We start from the raw sequence: 21,338 nt of genomic DNA on the forward strand, positions 1-21,338 counted from the left end.
GCGAGTGTTTACAGGTAATCAAGTCTTTACAGGTACAGACAATGCCCACCCCAGTCCAATGCCGGCATCTCCACATCAAATCCCTCTCAATTTCCTTTGCTCCAGAAGAAACAGTCCCAGCTTCCCCAAACTAACTTTGCAGCTAAACCCTTTCATTTCCCTGGAACCATTCTGGCAAATCTCTTCTACATCCTCTGAGGTAAGCAAGAAAGCCCATCAATTAATTATTTTTGAAACGTAGGCAAAATCTGCCATCAATTTGCACACAATGTTAAACAAACAAATAAAATAGGTTAAGCAACTCATTCATTCTGTTGGTGCTAATTAAGGGAGGAATGTTGGCCACGACACTACAATAACTCCCTTCTTTTAAGTAGTGCCACAGGATCTTTCGTGACCACTTGAACAGACAGATGCAGTAGCTACATAGCGCCTGCAATTTACCATGGATCATATTAACTACCTGCGACCTCGAGGAAACCAGCAATCTAGGGTTGCTATGAACTGGTAGGTCAGGCTGTAGTTCATTAAATGAGCAAAGGATGTCAACGTAAATAAAGTTTGTCCATTTCAAGATCATATTTTAAATTTCCACTGACAAGTAAGCTCTCATGAATGCCAATTGTTCATTACTTGTATCAATGGATTTTCTAATGTGATTCGCCCAAACTGGTGTATTTGAAAGAAAAGGAGGTCTGACCATGGAATATGAGGCAGGTGTTGAAAGCCTTCCTGCATCTGCAGAGAGATATAACAATACCTCACCCTGGTAGATGCAAGACTGTGGCAAGTCCTCACCCTAAAAGACAACGCGACAGCAGACTGCTATGGCATAACAAAGATCAGAGAGTGCTTAATTTATTATTAGTGTGTGGGCCCTCAGAAGCATTCCAAAGACAGTGCACAGTGCTTTACCTTGGCATGTCTCCTATCAACAGTCAGCAAAGCCTCAATTGCACATTTACCAATGTGCCACATATTTGCAAGTACTGCTGCATCTCTCAGACAAAGTATCAAGGAGTTTCAAAAGCAGTTTATGTCCAGCACAAATCAAGTTTGTGTAATCTGCTGCACAAGTTTGAAAAATATTGAGAGAGAATGTACCACGCCCACAAAACTCACACTGCCAATTAGTCATTGTGAGCCAACTGCAGCCATTTGCAGGCATTCAACTCTTTAAATTTAAGGGTTTTTTTTTGTTTGAAGCACAAGGACATGAACAGGCACCTTTTAAATGTTTTATTAAAAAATTACTAAGAAACTGACAACTGTCCATATTCCTCTCTGCAACGAGTCTCCTCTTCCCAATTGCAATTTGGTATCACTGACAAATTTAGATAACACTTTTATTTTCCGCTCCTCCAAGGAAGCATGTACCCAAAATGAATTTCTTACGGCAAACACAATTTACGTGGTTTCAAGTTGATACTGCCTTTAACAGTTACATCTATATTCTCTTTGCAATCCATTTCAAAAGCTTTCTTGCTAATCTTTGTTTTTCTACTTCGTCAAGTAATGCCCTGAAATATACACCATGTTCTTTCTGTATACTAATAACAGAAAGGGTTGCAATGTCATTTATTTTCAATGAAATACACACCTTCCCATTGCAATAGCTAGACAAGTTATAGCCGAGGATGTGATTTAACCAATGCTGTTGTTTCATCCAATCTGAGGATAATTTCTCTCAGAAATTACCATGCTACGATAAAATAAGTTTCCGTCTCAACTAATTCCTATTCATCTGGCACATAACATTTGACTAGCAAAATAAACATGTTTTTGCATCAGTGAAGTTAGTTACCAAACTGAATGTGAAACGACAAGAGATGATCGCACAGTGCATGATAAAATGCAACTGATAATAGCATTAACTAAACATCTGTCGAAGCTGAGTTTCTACAATTCAACATAATCCTTTAGAAATACTGACTTTTTAGAAGTTCTGCATTCACAACTGACAACAGTTTAAATAAACCTCAAACTCAGTTTATTCCATTGTTTAAAGCAAAGAACTAAACAAATCTATTTTAAGTTTCATGCTCAATAAATGACAACTTTAGAACTAAAATTAACTTTTGTTGCAACAATCATTTGTTGCACAGCGGAGTCAGTTAAAGTTAAAGTTTATTTATTAGTCACAAGTAATTAAGTTACTGTGAAAATCCCCTAGTCACCACATTCCGGCACCTGTTCGGGCATACTGAGGAAGAATTTAGCATGGCCAATTCACCTAACCTGCACATCTTTTGGACTGTGGGAGGAAACCGGAGCACCTGGACGAAGCCCACGCAGACACAGGGAGAACGTGCAAATTCCACACAGACAGTGGCCCAAGCCAGGAATTGAAACAGAGTCCCTGGCACTGTGAGACAGCAGTGCTAACCACTGTGCCACCATGCCACCTGCGTCTTGTTTATTCTAAGGGTTACGAATTCAAGTGCAATTTTTAATCTTTTTCATTAGGAAACTTGCATCCAGCACTTATAGTACTTTCTCTCATCTCAAATATACATGCCCATTTATTGATGCAGTTCCATTTAACCCAATATCGAATCAAACTTAAAATTGGATTGGAACTGTGCTCCAAATGACACTAAGCCCCCATGTCTTGTTTTGCACTGTAAACTATATTTTTTACTCAGTTATAACTTTTAAAATTGAAATTGTTTGAACGTAAACACTGCATAAAACGCAAAAATAATCTTAGGAATAGTGTTGCTAAGTTGATAGAAAAGCAATATTCAAAGCTATTTATAATAACCAGAATTGTACTAGCCTAGGGGACAAATGCACCATATCAGCTATTTCCGAAGGGATTAGTAAATGAAGCTAAACTAGAGTTTCTCCTTATATTCCATTGTTAATAACCACCTTGGATTGTTTATGGAAAACAGAAGTTTGCCACTGGATGTTAAGGGTTGGGATGCACTGACAAAGCAGTGCTACTTAGTAAGTCAATAACCTCTTGGTTGATTCAAGAAAAAAAAGTGATAACAACAAAACCCGAAATACAACACATCTCCGTTGATAATCCCCATGACCAGATACTAAATTTCAGAAAAGTTATAAAATAGATGAAAGACCATACATTGTTTGTACTTATGAAAGGTACTTGGGTAAGGATGACAATATTTTGTAGTAGGACCATGAACTCAAAAATTCATTTACATGAATTTCTATAAATTTTCAATTAACTTCACAAATACACATTCTAAACTGTTACAACAGTGGCTGCTTTTGAACGCAACAGAGTGCCTTCAAATCTTTTTATTCAATTCAATACAACACCTGCAACAACAAAAATACTAAGAAAAATTGAGTATTTAAAATATTAACCAAGATTTCTACAAAATTGGAGTCAGTAGTACTTTTGGGATTTTAGCTATCAGGACATGCACCGGACTGTTGTCACAGCACAACATTAGCAAAGTTGGGGGAAAAAAGTTAAAGTTTTAATTTTTTTTGTACACTAAATCAGCAACTGTGACAACTGTTCAGGAAGCACAATATAAACACATTTGTTCCACTATGGTTAATAAATATAAAGAAAAATAAAATACAATGGCATTTCTGTATGAAATTATACGAAAACAAAGTATTCATTTACAAATACGTTCCATTTAAAGTCTTCAAATATGGTTTTCAAAACAGCTGTGAACTTTCAATCACCAACTAGGTTCTACCAAAACTGTGGTTTGCTATACATTTTTCAACATACAAAAGTAATCATTAAAAAAAAACTTTTATTTGCCAACTTCAAGGAGCAGCACGCCCTGGGTCAAGGCTGGTTAGAGACAGAATGGCTAGTTATTATTCTACTGCTAACAAACGGCCAAGTGCAGCTACACACATGAAAACAATAACGGAAGATCAGAAGTTATTTTGTTCAGGTAGCACCAGCACTGTTGATTTGGTTGGAAAGTGGGAATTGCAGCTGCACATTTCTAATCAACTGGGAGAAGTATGAAAGTTCTTCCTTGGAGAACTGTGAAGACTAGACCAAGGATGTGTTTTAATAATCATATTAACTCATAAAAGAACACAGTAAGAAGGGAGGAGAGCAAGTAATAATTTAATGTTATAAAACATAAAACATGTAACGTACTGCTCCTTTAACAGGTTCCATTTTTAAAATTACAATCCTTTTTGCACAAAATTCGAATTCAGAGGACAAAAGCTATGCAACATGGCAGTGTAGAGTAGTCCCCAGCAAAAAGCTATAGTTACATGCTTCAAGTCCCAAAACAATCAGACAGTCAAATCTACCAACCACATGTATAACATACTCATATCAGTTTTCTGGATGGTTGATACAATGCCTTCTGGAGCAGAAAAGGCTAACATGGTCAGTCTCATCTTGCATGTAGAAAGTTACTCCTGGAAGTTGCGCATAGAGCATCACTTGCTGTCTGAGTCACCTGAAATGCTCCTTGCAGCTCATCCCCTCAGAGATAACCTGATACTGAAGCAGGCTTAAAGCATTATGAGGCAGGAACAATTCTCAGAGAGTCCTTGACACTTGTGCGCGAGATTGGGATTTCAACTTTCACTACCAGCAGAAACCTGATGGTAGCAGATGGGCCACCGGTTTGTACGCACTGCTGGTTTTTTCCTTTGCACTGACTTCAACAGAAAGGAGATCAGGTGAGGTGATCCTCAACTGGTAGCTTTCTACCCAAGGGTGGAAGTTAAAATCTATTCCATTGTGTCAAAAATCTTGCGATAAAAAACAGCTCAACATCAGACTGGCTATCTGCTATCAGGAGCTTTGAAGGACCACCAACTTCAAACGCTTTGACAAATCATTCCAGCTCTTTCAACACTAAGGGTGCCATTTTTTGCACAAACGGTTCTCAGGGTACAGCAAATCTAAATAATAGGAAATTGCAAAAAAAGGGAGTGGGGGAGGTGGTGGTTACAAATGTAACTAAAAATGTATTGTAAAATATATATTATACTCATTACCTGAAAATTCACCTTAAGTGACAAATGAATGGGATTGCTACCCTTTTTAAAAATGAACTGAAATAAAGTAAAGCCATTCTGTCACACAAGTTCTAGTATGCTTACAGAAAATGTTTACAGAAAAATAAAGTCACTTTCAAGTATATAAAAAAACGAGAGAAACGGAGGTTGTTTTTCTAAATAATTGAACAAAGGTTATATGACAATCATCACCCAGCGCAAAATATGAGTGACCTAGTATATTTTTGGGAAGCTTTAATGTCTTGATCATATCGTATCGCAATATTAAGTATCGCAATACAAATATGGCATCTGGTGACTTCGTGTTGGGTTTCCATTCAACTACAGTTCAATTTTACCCAATTTTGTTTTTTATTATGTTTGAACTGGAAAAGTATAGTTTAAAGCAATCTGTCACACTATGAAGTGACAGTAAAGAAAGTCATGTTCATTAATATAGTCATATCTCACAGAGACTAATGACTGGCCCTATTCCGATTGCTATGAATCAATGCAAAGTCTCTATTCCTTCACAAACTTATATACACAATTGGACTGTCACATTAAAGTGTGCACTTGGATAGAGTCCAGTTCAAATATAATTTAATGGAAGCTCCAGTACATACCACACAGAGTTTACAGATGGGTCATTGCTGTTTACATGCAGAGAGTTTCCGAATTTTGCTGCTACTGGTGGAAGCTTTGCGGGATGGATTGGAAGAAGAGCTTGACCTCCGTTCATTTTTGACCTTGCTGTTAAACTGTCCTGCCTCTGTGCCATTCATGCACACTGTTTTGTGGCTGCCTTTGCTCCTGTTTTGGCCGTTTTGCTCAATTTCTTCTTCAGGCACCTGCACCTGTCCTGTGGAAATAATAGATTTTTTTTTGAGAACGGAGAAGCAATTCTGAGTGGCTTTTTTTTTTCTGTGGGCAGAAAATACCCGCCCCCACTAAAAAAAAATAAAATCACTAATAAAAGGATCATCCTACAGGTACAGCATATGGGACCAAGGACGTCGAAAAGCCACACAGTCCAGGTAAGCAGCCCGGGATGGATGGGCATTTGAAAGCTTGCTCAATTAGGCAAAATACTAAACTTAGCTATGAACTAACTAGGTAGTTAAACTATAGCTTTTTAAAAACTGTAGTCAAACTGTGCGTTTACTAAAATAAAAGGTAATCCGCACAATTCTATGTTAAAAGACATTTTTAATTAGGCTGCATCTCTCAGATGGTTAGCTATCGACTATATCTACAGCTTTATTGCGTATCAGCATTTCAACAACTATGGGTAGCTTTTCTAAACAAATATTTGTACAGCGGCATGACACAGTTGCTAACCAATACCCTCCCATTTAGAAAATTGATCTTTTGAAAAGTTATTTTCCTTCATACATTCATTCTTACAAGTAAAAGCCATCAAGCTAAAACAAAGTCAGCAGATTTACTTACAGTTAAGATATACACAGAGGCTACAAGACATGGCAGTAGACCAGGAAGTAGATTTTCAAAATGGACCCAGGTGTAAAACTGGAACTGTGGATCTCAAACCCTTCATAAAAACCACAGAATTATAATTTCCAGCAAAATTAATGGAAATCAGAATTGAGTAGTTTCTGTGACAAACAGTGGGATCAACAATGTCAGATCTCCATTTGGGCAACAAGTTAAAAACCTACCCCTTAAAAGGTCATAAAGCAGAAGAAATACCAGTTTTCAAAACTTATTTCTTGCGCAGTTTGGCAATCTACGTGATGTTCAAAATGTTATCCAAGTTTATATATAGGTTCCAGCTGTGATGATTCCATGTCAGCCTAAGTTTGGATTTCATGAAAGTGCTTGGAACGGAGCTATCAACCAAGATCAAACGCACAGTGGAGTGCAATAATACACAAGATTATTTACTTCATGTGGGGAACACTGGCAAAGCCATATTTATTTTACTCATCTCAGAGTGCCTCAAGATGATTAAAATGGACATTCTTCAACTGCTTCAGTCCTTGCAGTAATACTGCTTCCACAGGTTATTCACACACAGTCTATTGACATAGGATCTTAACATACTGAAGAAATTGCCCTTGTCAGCAAGCACTCTGCCATGAATTAATCTTGAAGTCAGACACCAGCACTCACAAAGCAGGCTAAGCAGTTCTCAAATGTCAATGGATCTAGCCAGTTTTTTTTTTTTAAAGTGAAAACATTTCTGAAATAAATGATACAGATAGATGGAAGTACCTTTCAATTGTATTTATTTTAATCTATGGTTGTATAAAGAACAAAATATAATATTTATTGTACTAGTCACAGCATGTATGAAGACCAGCTTTGTGACAATATACTTGCATGACTTATTTTTCAGTGGTTTGGGATCCATATTGTTAAACACATTACCATATGGGTGATTTTAATGGCCATTTGCCTTGCAGAAACTGGGCAGGTGGGTAGTTAAAAATTGGTCAGAAAACTGAATTCTTACAGAGCTCGTCAGGATAGCTGTTAAGGGGCTGTTTACCATAGAATCATAGAAACCCTACTGTGCAGAAGGAGGCCATTCGGCCCATCGAGTCTGCACCGACCACAATCCCACCCAGGCCCTACCCCCACATATTTACCTGCTAATCCTTCTAACCTACGCATCTCAGGACTCTAAGGGGCAATTTTTTTTTAACCTCGGCCAATCAACCTAACCCGCACATCTTTGGACTGTGGGAGGAAACCGGAGCACCCGGAGGAAACCCACGCAGACACGAGGAGAATGTGCAAACTCCACACAGACAGTGACCCGAGCCGGGAATCGAACCCGGGACCCTGGAGCTGTGAAGCAGCAGTGCTAACCACTGTGCTACCGTGCCGCCCTGGCTGATGAGTCCAAAATTAGGGACAACGATAAGGGGTCAGCAATTTCAGAGAGATGAGGAGAAATTTCTTCAAGAGCGTTGTGAACCTTTGGAATTCTCTACCCGAGTGCTGTGGAAACTTAGTTACTCAATATATTCAAGATTCCTGAGCACTAAGAGAATCAATGGATATGTGGACAAGGCAGGAAAGTGGAGTTTGACCAGGATCTTACTGAATGGCAAAGCAGGCTGGAGGGACAAAGGCCTCGCCTGGTTCTGATTTCTTAAATTTTTATCAGCTGTTGATCCACACGGAATCCTGGAATATTACCTGCTATAGAGTGCATGCTGCTTCGGTCTTATCAAATGAAGGATATATATTTGCCAAGAAGGGAGTGCAACAGAGGTTCACCAGACTTGTCCCCGAGATGGTGGGACAATCCTGTAAGGGGGGACTGAGGAAAGTGAGCATGAACGATCTAGAGCTTAAAAGAATGAGGCGATTTCATTGAAACTTATAAAATTCTTAGAGGGCGTGAGAGAGTGGATGTATATAGGAAGTTTCCCCTGGCTGGTGAGTCTGGAACCAGAGGGCACAGTCAGAGAATCAGAGGCAGGCCATTTATGCCTGTAATGAGGAGAAATTTCTTCACTCATGGGGTGGTGAACTTTTGGAACTTTCTACGCCAGAGGACCACGGAAGCTCAATCATGATTACATTCAAGACTGAAATTGATAAATTTCTGGAAACCAATGAAATCAAGGAATTTGGGGATAGCGCAGGAAAGTGGCATTGAGGTAGATGATCAATCAGCCCTGATCTAACTGAACAGCGGAGCTGGCTGGGCCAAATGGCTTACTTCTGTTCCCATGTTCCTAAACCAAAGTCTTTAATTTTATCTTGGGCTAGTAAGCAGGCAACAATCACATCTACCTGAAGACAGTGATGGCCTTTGTTAAATATTGAGTATGATGATGCAATTGGGCCCTAATTATAAGTTTAACTCTGCCGACTGGAAAATTCGTTGTGGCTTTCCAATCAGGTGATGACAGCAGCAAGAGGATTTAAGCGAAAAGAAGATTAAGTCAGGTACATCTTTTTTGAGCCTTTCCTTGTGCCCCTCAAGATCCTGCTACAACCCTCTCCCCATGACTAGAATTAAGGCTTGCATTCTCGCCCGAAGCAAAAACTACATTCAAACAATTTTCAAGCATATACTTTAGTTGAATGAAAACTACTGCAAAAAGTGGTTTGTGATTTCAGCAAGCTACAGCCTTTCCATATTGATGATAACCTTCAACACTCATCACAAAGAATCCATGACTCATTCACTCTGGTAAAATGAAATACAATTTCAATATTTACTTCAGGGAAATGAAGTGTAAATCCTAATATGCACACGGGCGAATGTGTTAGTTCATAAAAAGACATGAGTTTATGATGACGCATTGTTAGTCATCCAGTTGCTCCCTAGCAAGTGTTACTTGTTTTTTTTCCAGATTAAAAACTGGTGCAGATTATGGGGTTAGAAAATTACTTATTTTTTAACATTCTATTTACTAAGTAACACTAAGCTTTATTTTGTACACCCAACTTACGAGTATTTCAAAATAACAAGAGAATTCTGCAAATCATTAGGAAATGGTAAATAAAATTGTTAATTTCCTTGTTCCAATTCCGATCTGAACAATAGAAAACTTAATGAACACTACTGCGATTAGTTCAAGCACTGAGACCGCACATAAGATCCCATATTGTCAACGCAAGTCTTGATGAGATCATTTATATTGCAAACTATTATAACTCAAATTGTGGGCCTCTAAACAGCTATGCAATATTTATGGTGCAAAGCAAAGAATGTTCAGATCGTACAATGATTAATGGGTCATTTTCCAGTATCACTTAACTTCCAGCTTTGCAATGCAATACAGAGGATTTTTGTTGGAAGAATAGCTGTACCCAGTGCCTGAAATTTGATAACTGCTTCAATCTTTACTATCCGAGAAACAAATTTGGTTTGTTTTTAAATGTTACGTACCAGGTACAGCAAGTTACAGGCTATGCTCTTTCTGGGTGGAGTTTTATGCCCCTTGAAAGATTTCAGGGACCAGGACCCAGAGGTGCATCTTGTGGCACCATTTTACAGGAGGTAGCCAACCAACAAGCCACCTCCCAGTTTGCCATCCAATTGAGGGTGGCGGGCAAGTGCCCGAGGCACATTGGTGCATCTCAGCAGGCTGAACAGAAAGACACGACTACATCCATGACACATGAAAGTTGGCTGGGGCCCTCTAAAGGATGTCGGTCAAGGGCATCACAGTCCATGGGAGGCCATCTTGACCTCTGATGTGCATTCTGGGAAGTCCTAGACATAGCATTTGGCCACGCAAGATTAAGGTGATTTAGGAGCACCGAGGGGCACGGGTGAAGGCAGACACCATAGTTAGGGATAGGGTAATTGTCACTGCAAATAATCAACATTAAAGAAAATTGCACCTTAAACCCGCAACTCTCTGTCCCACTTTCCACAGTGAGTTTATCTCCCTACCTGTACACAGAATCTCCTACCGGCCCCTCTGAGCAATCCCACTGAGAGCCATGGAGACCCATTGTGACAGACATCCTGGAATGACAGCCTCATCACTTACTGAACCCTCAGCCTCTCCCAACCCCTGCACATCTTTAGCATGGCCATGCACCACTCAATGAGAGATCAGGAGGCAACAAGGCCCTTAATGTAGGGTCTCCACTTCGGTCGCAGGCCTCCAAGCCATGTCATCAGCCATGACATCAGCGTGTAGCCCTTGCCCCTTCACGACCCATCTCGGTAGCTTTCAAAATGGGGTGGTTTCAAAGATCCCGGGGATATCCGAATGCCCCAGGATGCTGTCATTCTATCATACTCAATGCACCTGGGCAGTCAATGCACGAACTGTGACTTATTGGCCAACAGGAAGACTGTTGCTCCTCCCCTCCCTCAAGATGTCTGTCCTACCTTCTCTCTTGAGTGATATACAGCCAGCTTGAACTGGCATGTTTCAGTTGTGAGAGTCCCTCCCAGCAAGATACGGACCCGGGGGCACTGGAAGCAACAGATTGGGCTGAGCTCTGGCGTGCATGTAGACAATACGGGTGGCCTTGAGAAGGGCCTCATTGAAGACCGCGTGCAGTATGATTTCTGGGTGTCGTCACCTGGACATTTGGTGCAAACTAGCCTCAAGGAATGGCATGCAGTTCAGACAAAACAAAGAACCTCCTAACTTCCATGCGATTACACATTACATGTGCTCATTGTAGGAAGCACTTCAAATTTTATGCAGTGTGAAGAGCTGTGTCAATATCTGACAAGCTCCCTTGATGGAAGAGACACCTGCCATACCTGATGCTTGTCACTGTTAGTGGGGTCTGGGATGGAACATCAAAACCAAATCATAGGGGGCTTCCATGCAGACAGAGAGCAGAGTAGCCAGATCCTCGTTAGTGGGTTTTGTAATTGGCAGCATATTGGGGGGGTTGCTGCATGTAATTTTCCCAGATTAGCACAATCTGTGGCAGGCGCAATGCAGCCAGAAAATCGTGGCCCATATTTTTAACACTCTGTGGGTACGGAAGTTTCTCCTGAATTCTCTATCGAATCTTTTAATAATCTTGAGGAGCCTCGTCAGATATCTCATCCTGTTCAGATTTTCCTAGCAGGTTACATCCTTGTGAATCATTTTTGCACTTTCTGCAGTGCCTCCATGTCCTTTTCTCATAACCTGAGGACCTTATCGAAAATTAAAAATCGCTGTTTGCTCACCTTTCTCTCTCAAACCTAACATCGATTATAATCACGTTATGGTCACAATTAAGATTGATAACAAGAAAACAAAACAGTGTGGCCGAGAATTAGGTTTTACATACAGTCAAGTAGTCAGTGCAAGGAGATTAACTAACCAAACGTGGCATGATTTTTTTTTGAAATAAAGAGAACTGTGCACCTAGGTGATTTTCTTCTGAAGGATAACAATAATTCCTATTAGCAAATTGGAAGGATCCATTTGCACAACAGCTTCAATTAAAGAATTCATGTACATTTGCATCTGGTAATCATTTATTACTATGACATTCTAAATAACTCAATAGTAATTATCAACCAGTGAATTGGCTATCATGAGTGAATTACACATTGAGAAATATGGGATAGCAAAATAACTGCAACTAGAGGAGAACTACTGAACTGACAGGAGCAACTAGAAAGAAAGGGAAAGATTTGCACTTGTATGGTGCTTTTCACAACTACCAGATGCCTCAAAGTGTTTTACAGCCAATGCAGTACCTAAAGTGGAGTCACTCTTGTGTAGGAAACAAGGCAGCCAACTTGCACACAGCAAACTCATGCGAACAGCAACATGACAATGATAAGACCTGTTCCAGCTCTGGTAGCTCAGAGGCCTGCCTTCTCATCTTACCCACGCTTGCAAAGTATTGCCCTCAAGCTATATATAACCATTTGTCGCTCTCAAGAGTTGCCCATGGTACTTTGTGGACGATAGCTAATTACTTACTTATTTAAATCTATTTTTCATGACAATGACCAAAGCATATAGGCCGGGGCACAGGGGATAACTTCCCTGTTGCTCCTTCTTAGGTGAGGATGGAGCAACACTCGGAAAGCTTGTGCTACCAAATAAACCTGTTGGACTTTAACCCGGTGTTGTGAGACTTCTTACTCTTCTTCAAAATAGCATCATGGGATCTTTCACATCCACCCAAGCAGACAGATGGTTTAAAATTTCTATCAAAATACAGCACTTACAACAGTTCAGTACTGCACTGGAATGGTCAGCCTTGAGTTTTGTGCTCGTCTTGGAGTGGGAATTAAATTGGGAATCTTGTGATTCAGAGGTGAGTGTGCTACCAACTGAGCCATGGCTGACACTTACCAAGAGAGAAACATTTTTTACAGAAACAGACATTGTTCCGTTTTCTTTGAAGTAAACCATGCACTTAAGGCAATTGAATATGTAGCTAGTAATAAAATCAATAATATAGTAGTTGTGTTTTATTGTCCACATATGCCAAAAGAGTCATAATTAGTACTTAAAACTATCTACTTAATTATAGATTAAAATTCAAGCCGCCTAAGAAAGCATTAATATACGCCTTCTATTTAAAAACAGCAGTTCAATTTCTACTAATGATGCACAACAGAACTAAAATATTTGGATAAAGTGCGTACATCATAATATTTCAGCACCACACCTTCAAAACAGAATAATTATGTCAAATGAAATATCATCTCCAACTCTCACCTTAAAAAGTAGGGCTTCTTTTTTATAACCGGTTGCAATCATGATAAGAGGTACAAACCAGTATCATTACTAACCATAGACCTATATCCACCATGGTTCCTCCAAACTGTGCTTATATTTCCCCACAAATCTCTCCATTATGGTAAAAAAAATCACATTTTAAGATATTGTTTTAAAGCTTGTTCATGATATTTCAGTTTCTGCCATAATCCCATCTGTTTGTCAGAATAATTTACTTGGCATTCTAGAAAATTTAACTTAAAGTGAAGGTTAGTCAGGGCATTTCACAACATGGTTTGCTGCCTATGATTGGCTGCTTCTCCTGTTTGATGACATCACTGTTGCTTGATGCTTGGAAAACTCCTCAACTTGGTGCCAGATTCAAGTTGCCATCGGGAAAGGAGGAATTCACACCACAGAGATCGCTAGATGTCAATGGGAACCCTTCTCCAAAGGTCAATGATGAGTACTACTATTTTGACTGCAAAACACAGGCAATTATAGACAACTTCAGTTACACTATTCCTCATTATTTTAATCAATTTATTCCCCAAAGCCTTGAATAAAGCAGACAGCTGAATAGCAAAAATTACTGGGAATGCCTGCAAAGGAACTTTTTATCTTGCCACTATTTAATACTTCATAAGATCAGAAGGAAGTTATTTAGTCACTTGAGCCTACTCTGCCATTCAAACAGATCACTGTTGATCTGTACATCAACTCCCATTGATCCATGTCTCTAACGTAACAAAAAACAGTCTCATTTTAAAAATTTCAATCAAACATCCACAGCCTTTAGGGGAAATCGGGATCCCAGATTTCACAGGAAGACTGAAAAACTAAAATCAGTGCATCTACAATTTCCACTCTCACTTCCCTCAGTATCCATGGATACATCTCATCTGATCCTTGCGTCTTGGCCACTTTAGGTACAAGCTGCCTACCAATATCTTTCCTTATCAATTGTAAATCCTTCTAGTGTTGAATTACCTCCTCTTTCATTATGGCTCTTCTTCCCTGATAAAGGCAGAGGAGATTTACCAGGATGTTGCCTGGGACGGAACATTTAAGTTATAAAGAGAGGTTGGATAGACTTGGGTTGTTTTCTCTGGAGCAGAGAAGATTGAGGGATGACCTGATTGAGGTGTTGAAGATCATGAGGGGCTTGGACAGGGTGGATAGGAAGCAACTGTTCCCTTTAGTTGAAAAATCAGTTATGAGGGGACACAAGTTAAAAGTGAGGGTTGGGAGGTTTAGGGGGGAATTTGAGGAAAACCTTTTTACCCAAAGGGTGGTGACGGTCTGGAATGCACTGCCTGGGAGGGTGGTGGAGGCAGGATGCTGCATATCCTTTAAAAAGTACCAGGATGAGTACTTGCCACGTCATAACATTCAAGGCTATGGGCTGGCAAGTGGGATTAGGTGGACAGATCAAGACCTTTCATGCGTTGGTGCAGACTTGATGGGCAGAAGGGCCTCTTCTGCACTGTAGTATTCTGTGATTTCCACCATTCTGTGAGTGAATACCTGCTTCCTGATTTCACTGTTTACTTGTCACAATGCTCTCAAGATGCATACTCCACTCCACGAACATTGTAGCTTTGTTTGGCTTCAGAGAAATGTTTATTCTTTCCCCCACACAATTCCCCTTCATTAGGATTCAAGGTGAATATCTTTCAAAGCCAAGGCTGCTTCAAAACTAGGCGATAAAATCGCAACACCCACCCCTGCAACTGACTCACTCATCATCAACCCCCATGTTATGGCAAATGCAGTGAATGCAGTACGTATCCATCATTTTCTATAAACATTTATTGGAAACTACTTTTCCTTTAATATACTGAATGTGTCCTGCATTAATAAATACAAAATAGCCCAAACTCCTATCAGCTCTGTGAAAAACCATTAGAAAATTATTCTACTAATGTAGTCCAAGCACAAAATGAAAGATGAAACAGCTTCAAATTTCACTTATTTTAACAGGTCTCAAAATTGTCACCTAATAGCTTGGTTTATATTAGCTACAAGTTCAATCAATTAATAATTTCAGAGGTCCATGGCATTTCATATTATTTTCAATACTAGATGCAAAATGAGAGCAGCAATGAATGTAAAATTCAGTGCCAGATGGTACTGAATTTCTACTCATTAATATCTGCTAAAAATCAAAAAACTGAGGAAAAGCCTGGGACAGGCTTGCAGAGAATGAGGTACACACCAGTTTTTGTTTTCACATGTCATGGGCTTTCTACGCCTTCAAAAGAGGAGAAGCAACAGGGGGCGGGAAGAAGCAAAATGCTGCAGATGCTGGAAATCTGAAATAAAAGCAGAAAGTGCTGGGACAAACTCAGCAGGTCTGGCTGAATCTGGAGAGAGAAACAAAGGTAATGTTTCGAGTCCTTATGACTTCTTCAGAGCTGAAGAGAGGTAGAAATGTTTGGATTTTATACTGTTGAAGAGGGAGTGGTGCAAAATAGGTGGTGAGCGATAGGTGGGAGCGAAGGAGAGATTTGACAAAGATATCATGGGGCGGCACGGTAGCACAGTGGTTAGCACTGCTGCTTCACAGCTCCAGGGACCTGGGTTCGATTCCCGGCTTGGGTCACTGTCTGTGTGGAGTTTGCACATTCTCCCCGTGACTGCATGGGTTTCCTCCGGGTGCTCCGGTTTCCTCCCACAGTCCAAAGATGTGCGGGTTAGGTTGATTGGCCATGCTAAAATTGCCCCTTAGTGTCCCAAGATGCGTAGGTTGGAGGGATTAGTGGGTAAAATATGTAGGGATATGGGGGGTAGGGCCTGGGTGGGATTGTGGTCGGTGCAGACTCGATGGGCCGAATGGCCTCTTTCTGTACTGTAGGGTTTCTATGATTTCTATGATTCTATGATCATGGGCACAGACAAAAGGAGTGTTAATGGTAGTCAGCTTGAAAAGGTACACACACAACTCTGTTTCTCTCGACCAATGCTGCCAGAATTTTTCCAACATTCAATGAATAAATATCTTTTTTTCAATGTTTCAGGGGAATGTTTAAAAATTCAGCTTTATTCTACAGGTATGTCTGGAAGGAATGCAATTCAGATGCTGGGAGATCAGGATAACTATTCATTTTAGCCTCCAAGTGGTTTTCTTGAGTTAATGGACTTTTGTTTACTTAAATTCCCCTGGGATTTCAGATTTAGAGTGATTGATAGGGTCAAGTGATATGATTTATGCACAGAGCTGGGTCTGTAGCAGAAATAAAAAGCGTTTGCAGGTTAGAGCTGGAATTCTAGCTGGGAATTGTTTAAAGACAGAGGCTTCTGCAAGTTGCTCTGAAACTCATTTTCTCTCTGAAAGCTTCAACAATGTCTACACATTACAGCAATTATGTTCATAGTTGCTAACTGTATTTAAAGTGACATTTAAATCTGTAAGAGGACTGTTGCTTATTTGGAACTGAAATAGTGATGAGTTAGAAATTAAAGTTGTGTTTTTTTTTTCATTTTATACACATTATTCAACTGTTAATAGTTATTTTGCTTCATTTCCTAAAGTTATATTTAAACTGTGTTATTAAAGTTTGTTTCACAACAAAAGATCCCTAATTTGTCAGTGAAATTACTACTGGAGTGAAACATCCTGGGGGCGATTCTCTCTCAAAAAAATTGTGTCGAGTTCATGTGAAAACTGGAGTGAATCACACTTTTCTTTCAGCAGGAGTTTAAAAATGAATTTCCCACACACTGTGCATTGCTGAATGCACTAGCATAAATCAGGGGGCAGGGCCTATCCCCACTAAAGAAGTCGGTAGCATAGTGCTGAGCGGGTCACTGCACAAACGTAGTGGCCCGTCTGCCGGCTTCCGGATTGCTGGCCAGCACGATTGCTGGCCAGCCCCGCGACCCCTCATCGCCAGTCTTCCAAGGTCCCCCACTGCCCGATTGTTGGCCTCCCAAACATGCCTGGGCCTAGCCCTTGCCCCCTGCCTGCCCTCCACACCTCCGAGCCCACCTCAACCTCCCGCTCCGCCCCCCCACCCCCCCCCCCCCCTCCATCCCAGCAGCACCCACCCCGATGGCCAGCCTTGATCACTGGCCTCCCTTCCTCCCCCCTCCGATCCTGATTGCAGAGTGGCAACAGAAGCCCCCACCCTTCCGATCGTCCCCAAAGGGCCCTGTCCCCTTGGCACTGCCTTATGCCCAGTGGGCAATGCCAAGGTGCCCCCTAGGCATTGGCACTTTGCCCCATGGGCAGTGGGGGCCCAGGCTGGCACTGCCAAGGTGCCAAAGCCCAGGAGGCACCAACCTCACCCAGCGCCCAACCCTCTGGACTGAAACCAATGTCCTAGGGGGAAGCGTTTGCTAGTGCTATTGGAAAGGATTTAAGCTAATCTGGCAGGAGGGTGGGAACCGATGCAGGAAGTCTGAGGGTAGTAAAGTGGGGACAGAAACAAAAGTCAGTGAGGGGAAAAAGTGGAAGGCAGAGAAACCAAAGACAAAAGTCAAAAAGGGCTACAGTGGAGACTGTGGAGAATTCAGTGAATGGGCCCAGTAAGGCCAAGAGAAATAAAACACAGGGAGAGTGTACAAAACACGACAGGCCACATGGTCTGAGGTGTGTTTGCTTTAATGCAAGGAGTATGACAGGTAAGGTGGATTAACTTAAAGCTTGGATTACTACATGGACCCATGATGTTCCGGCAATTACGAAGATTTGGATGGAATAAGGGCAATTTAGCATTCCAGGACTTAGATGCTTCAGGAAAGATAGAGAGGGTGACAAGAGAGGTGGGGGTGTTGCTTTACTAATTAGGGAGAATGTCACAGCTATACAGAGGGAGGACGCCTTGGTGGGATCATATAGTGAGGCCATATGGGTCGAACTCAGGAACAGGAGCAGTGCAATTACACTGTTGGGATTGTACTACAGACCTCCCAAGTGTGAAGTGGAGGAACTGATATGTCAGCAGATTATGGGAAGATGTCAAAATAACAGGGATGTTTTGATGGGTGATCTCAGCACACTGTCAATAGTTTGTAACATTGCATATTTTTAAACCGGGAGAATAATTATTTAACCTTAGAGCAATGTATTCTATGAATCAACAAAACCACTATGGCTAATTGCCACAACATCATAATTCCATGTAGTAATCCCAGCTTTAAGTTCATCCGCCTTACCTGTCATATTCCTTGCGTTAAAGCAAACACACCTCAGACTGTCTGTCCTGTCGTGTTTTGTACACTCTCCGTGTTTTATTACTCTTAGCCTTACTGGACCCATTCACTGAGTTCTCCACAGTCTCTGTACTCTCTGACCTACTGCTGTGGATCCCACCCCCTCCTGCTATTGTTTAAATCCACCCAAACTGCATGATCAAATCTCCCAACTAGAATGTGTGTGTTATTTTTAAGAAGGTTGTTTTTTAAGAAGTGTGTGCTTTGCTTTTCTACGTGGGAGAAATCAACACTGTGCTCCTCTATTGATGCTGAATTTCACTCAAAATTTAGGTCAACCTCGGTACTAACTGGATGGATGTGGTCCACCTCAGATCATCTGTGGTTATGATACTAAAGGTTACTTCTGATACTAAAGAACACATTATTTCATTATAAAAGTCAACCAATATTGTCCCTAAAAGTTAAAACAAAATTACAAGCTCAATGCCCCACACTAGTGCCCCTTAATTCACTGAGTGGAAAGTGTTATTTGTACATTCATAAATTATTTCTAAGATTATTAGACCCTGGTAATCTGGTTCAAATAAAATAATTCATGGTAAAGTAAGTGTGAATCAATACTATATTTTATTAAAATACTTGAATATTATTTACAAGTCTGAATAGCAATTTACCTTATTTGCATTAGGCTGAAAGTATGTATGTTACACTCTCAAAAACATCAGTTTAAATGTAGAAATGATATACATTTCTCAGAGAGGACAAAAATAACTACCAAGCTGCCCACTTTAAGCAAAAGAACATGCTGCTAGAATAGTCAGGAAATTAGAACTTGTTGGATATAATATACACTGGCAAATCAGAACTTTATTTTTGTACTTTGTTCATTATAAAAGGATTAAAGGCCACCCACTACGAGAATATTTGAGCAAAAGGGCAACCGGGGTGACAACGGGCAGGTTTCCCACTTGCTGCCTGGGTGTAAAACTGGTGTTGTGATCAGCCATGTGACAGAAAGTGTCCAATTTTCATTTCCATTGAGAAAAGACGACAGTTTCTCCAGCCAGAAGACTATTTACAATGTCAGTTTTAAACCTGAACACAGCGACTTCAAACAACTACCCCTTTAGTTGACATTCCAATCAAATCAGAAGTCATACTTACTCGCCCCTTAGGGGGAAAGCTTTCCTACACTTGATTGGACTGCATGTGCATATTTCTGTTGAAGGGATGGTTTTGTTTCTTGATGACTAATGGATTTAAGAGACAATCCTGAGTGATACAGGTCAGGAAGGTCCAGCTTCAGTCCCCAGTCAATGTTTACCTCAGGCAGAGTTATAGCAAGGCAATTGGCCTATCAGTCCAAAGAATAGGGACAAGGAAAAAGAAAAGGAAAAGGGTTGCCTGTCCCTGATATCTATCCAGAAACACCAACTGGAAGTGAAGGTTTGTGAAGTGAAGGTAATGTGAATGTTCATCAAGAATTCGATTGGGTTTGATCATGAAGCCCATGATAAAATAGTCTTGTCGACATGCTAACATCTGAATAAAGGGTGCTTGGGTCTTGAGGTTCTAATTTTCCTAAACTTTAAATGGGGCAAACTGTTGTTTGCCAGTCTATATAGAACAGTACAGCACAGAACAGGCCCTTCGGCCCACGATGTTGTGCCGAGCTTTATCTGAAAGCAAGATCAAGCTATCCCACTCCCTATCATCCTGGTGTGTTCCATGTGCCTATCCAATAACCGCTTAAATGTTCCTAAAGTGTCTGACTCCACTATCACTGCAGGCAGTCCATTCCACAATATACTGGAAACAAGTGTACTTTGAAGAGTGGCACATTTTACAAAACGATGCAATCTGTAATTTGCAGTACAGAAGCTGCAGGGTTACCCAACCCTTGCCACAGGTAGCCAACTGAGCTCATTATAGGCCTGTTAAGGTCTATTTGAGATTTGGTCTCCATGGCTCCGGAGGCGTTTTGGAACAGTGTAGCTGTCTGGATGTGGCATTCTGGCAGCAAACCAAGGGGGCCAGTGCTCCACGGCAAGCTTAGAGATCTTGAGATTTTCTGGAACAATGTGGATGATCGAGAAACTTGGAGTAATCTAGCTTACCATTGTCAAGCAACATTTCTGACAGAAGCTTTTTACCTTTAACATGGTCAGATGCATTTCTGAAACTTTTACTGCTTGATGATTCTCTGCAAAAATCTGATCTTACAACCAGAGATTTATTGACTGAGTGGATCCACGATAGTGTGGAATAAACTGTGAATGTATCACAATTCTATCTTAATATATTTTAAACAATATATTCTTAACTTGAGCAGCACAGGGGTACAGTGGTTAGCACTGCTGCCTCACAGCGCCAGGGACCCAGGTTCGATTCCCAGCTTGGGTCACTTTCTGTGCGGAATCTGCACGCTTGCCCAGTATCTGCGTGGGTTCCCTCCAAGTGCTCCGGTTTCTTCCCATAGTTTGAAAGACTTAGCATTGGCCATGCTAAGTTGCCCCTAAGTGTACCCGAACAGGTGCTGGAGTGTGGCGACTAAGGGATTTTCACAGTAACTTCATTGCAGTGTTAATTGAAGCCTACTTGTGACTAATAAATAAACACAAATTTATATCATTTAATTTTCCTACAGATAAACATCGGGACATCCTTAATGGTGGATATATTGCACACACTTGAATATTCACGTAGTTGATCACTGAATGGGCAATGATGTAAAACTAACTTCATTATTAAAATAACATTTATTTGTAATCACATTTTTGCTCTATTTAAAAATCTCTCCAACTGTATGCATCACTCTAATAAATTTTCTGCGATAATCTATTCCATTAATTTATCCAGCTTCACCTGCCACTTGTTTGAACAGCAAGCCAAAAGCTGAATACCAATGAACACATTGGCTTGCCATACTAATAAGATAGGCTAAGTAAATGAGGAAGACTACTTTGCAGCTTTCTTACCAGTTATGTACCTATTTTGTTACGGCTGAAGAGAATGCTATCGAGTCTATAAGTGTCCGTAGGTTTAATTTGTTACTTGCCTTTAAAATGCCAATTAAAC

General features: G+C 40.6%; 1 protein-coding gene across 2 annotated transcripts in view; it reads right to left on the reverse strand.

Moving 5' to 3' along the window:
* Positions 1-21,338, reverse strand: part of stk11 (serine/threonine kinase 11) — a 148,995-nt gene that overhangs the window by 43,303 nt on the left and 84,354 nt on the right. Inside the window, exon 9 of one of the 2 annotated variants that reach the window (XM_078198304.1) lies at positions 5,595-5,830. The exons of the other annotated variant lie outside the window; for it this stretch is intronic. Coding sequence (XP_078054430.1) covers positions 5,616-5,830 — 215 coding nt within the window. The 3' untranslated portion in view covers positions 5,595-5,615. The remainder of the gene's footprint in view (positions 1-5,594; positions 5,831-21,338) is intronic. 2 annotated transcript variants of the gene reach the window in all.

Source organism: Mustelus asterias, chromosome 26, assembly GCF_964213995.1.
Source record: "Mustelus asterias chromosome 26, sMusAst1.hap1.1, whole genome shotgun sequence".
NCBI lineage: Eukaryota > Metazoa > Chordata > Chondrichthyes > Carcharhiniformes > Triakidae > Mustelus > Mustelus asterias.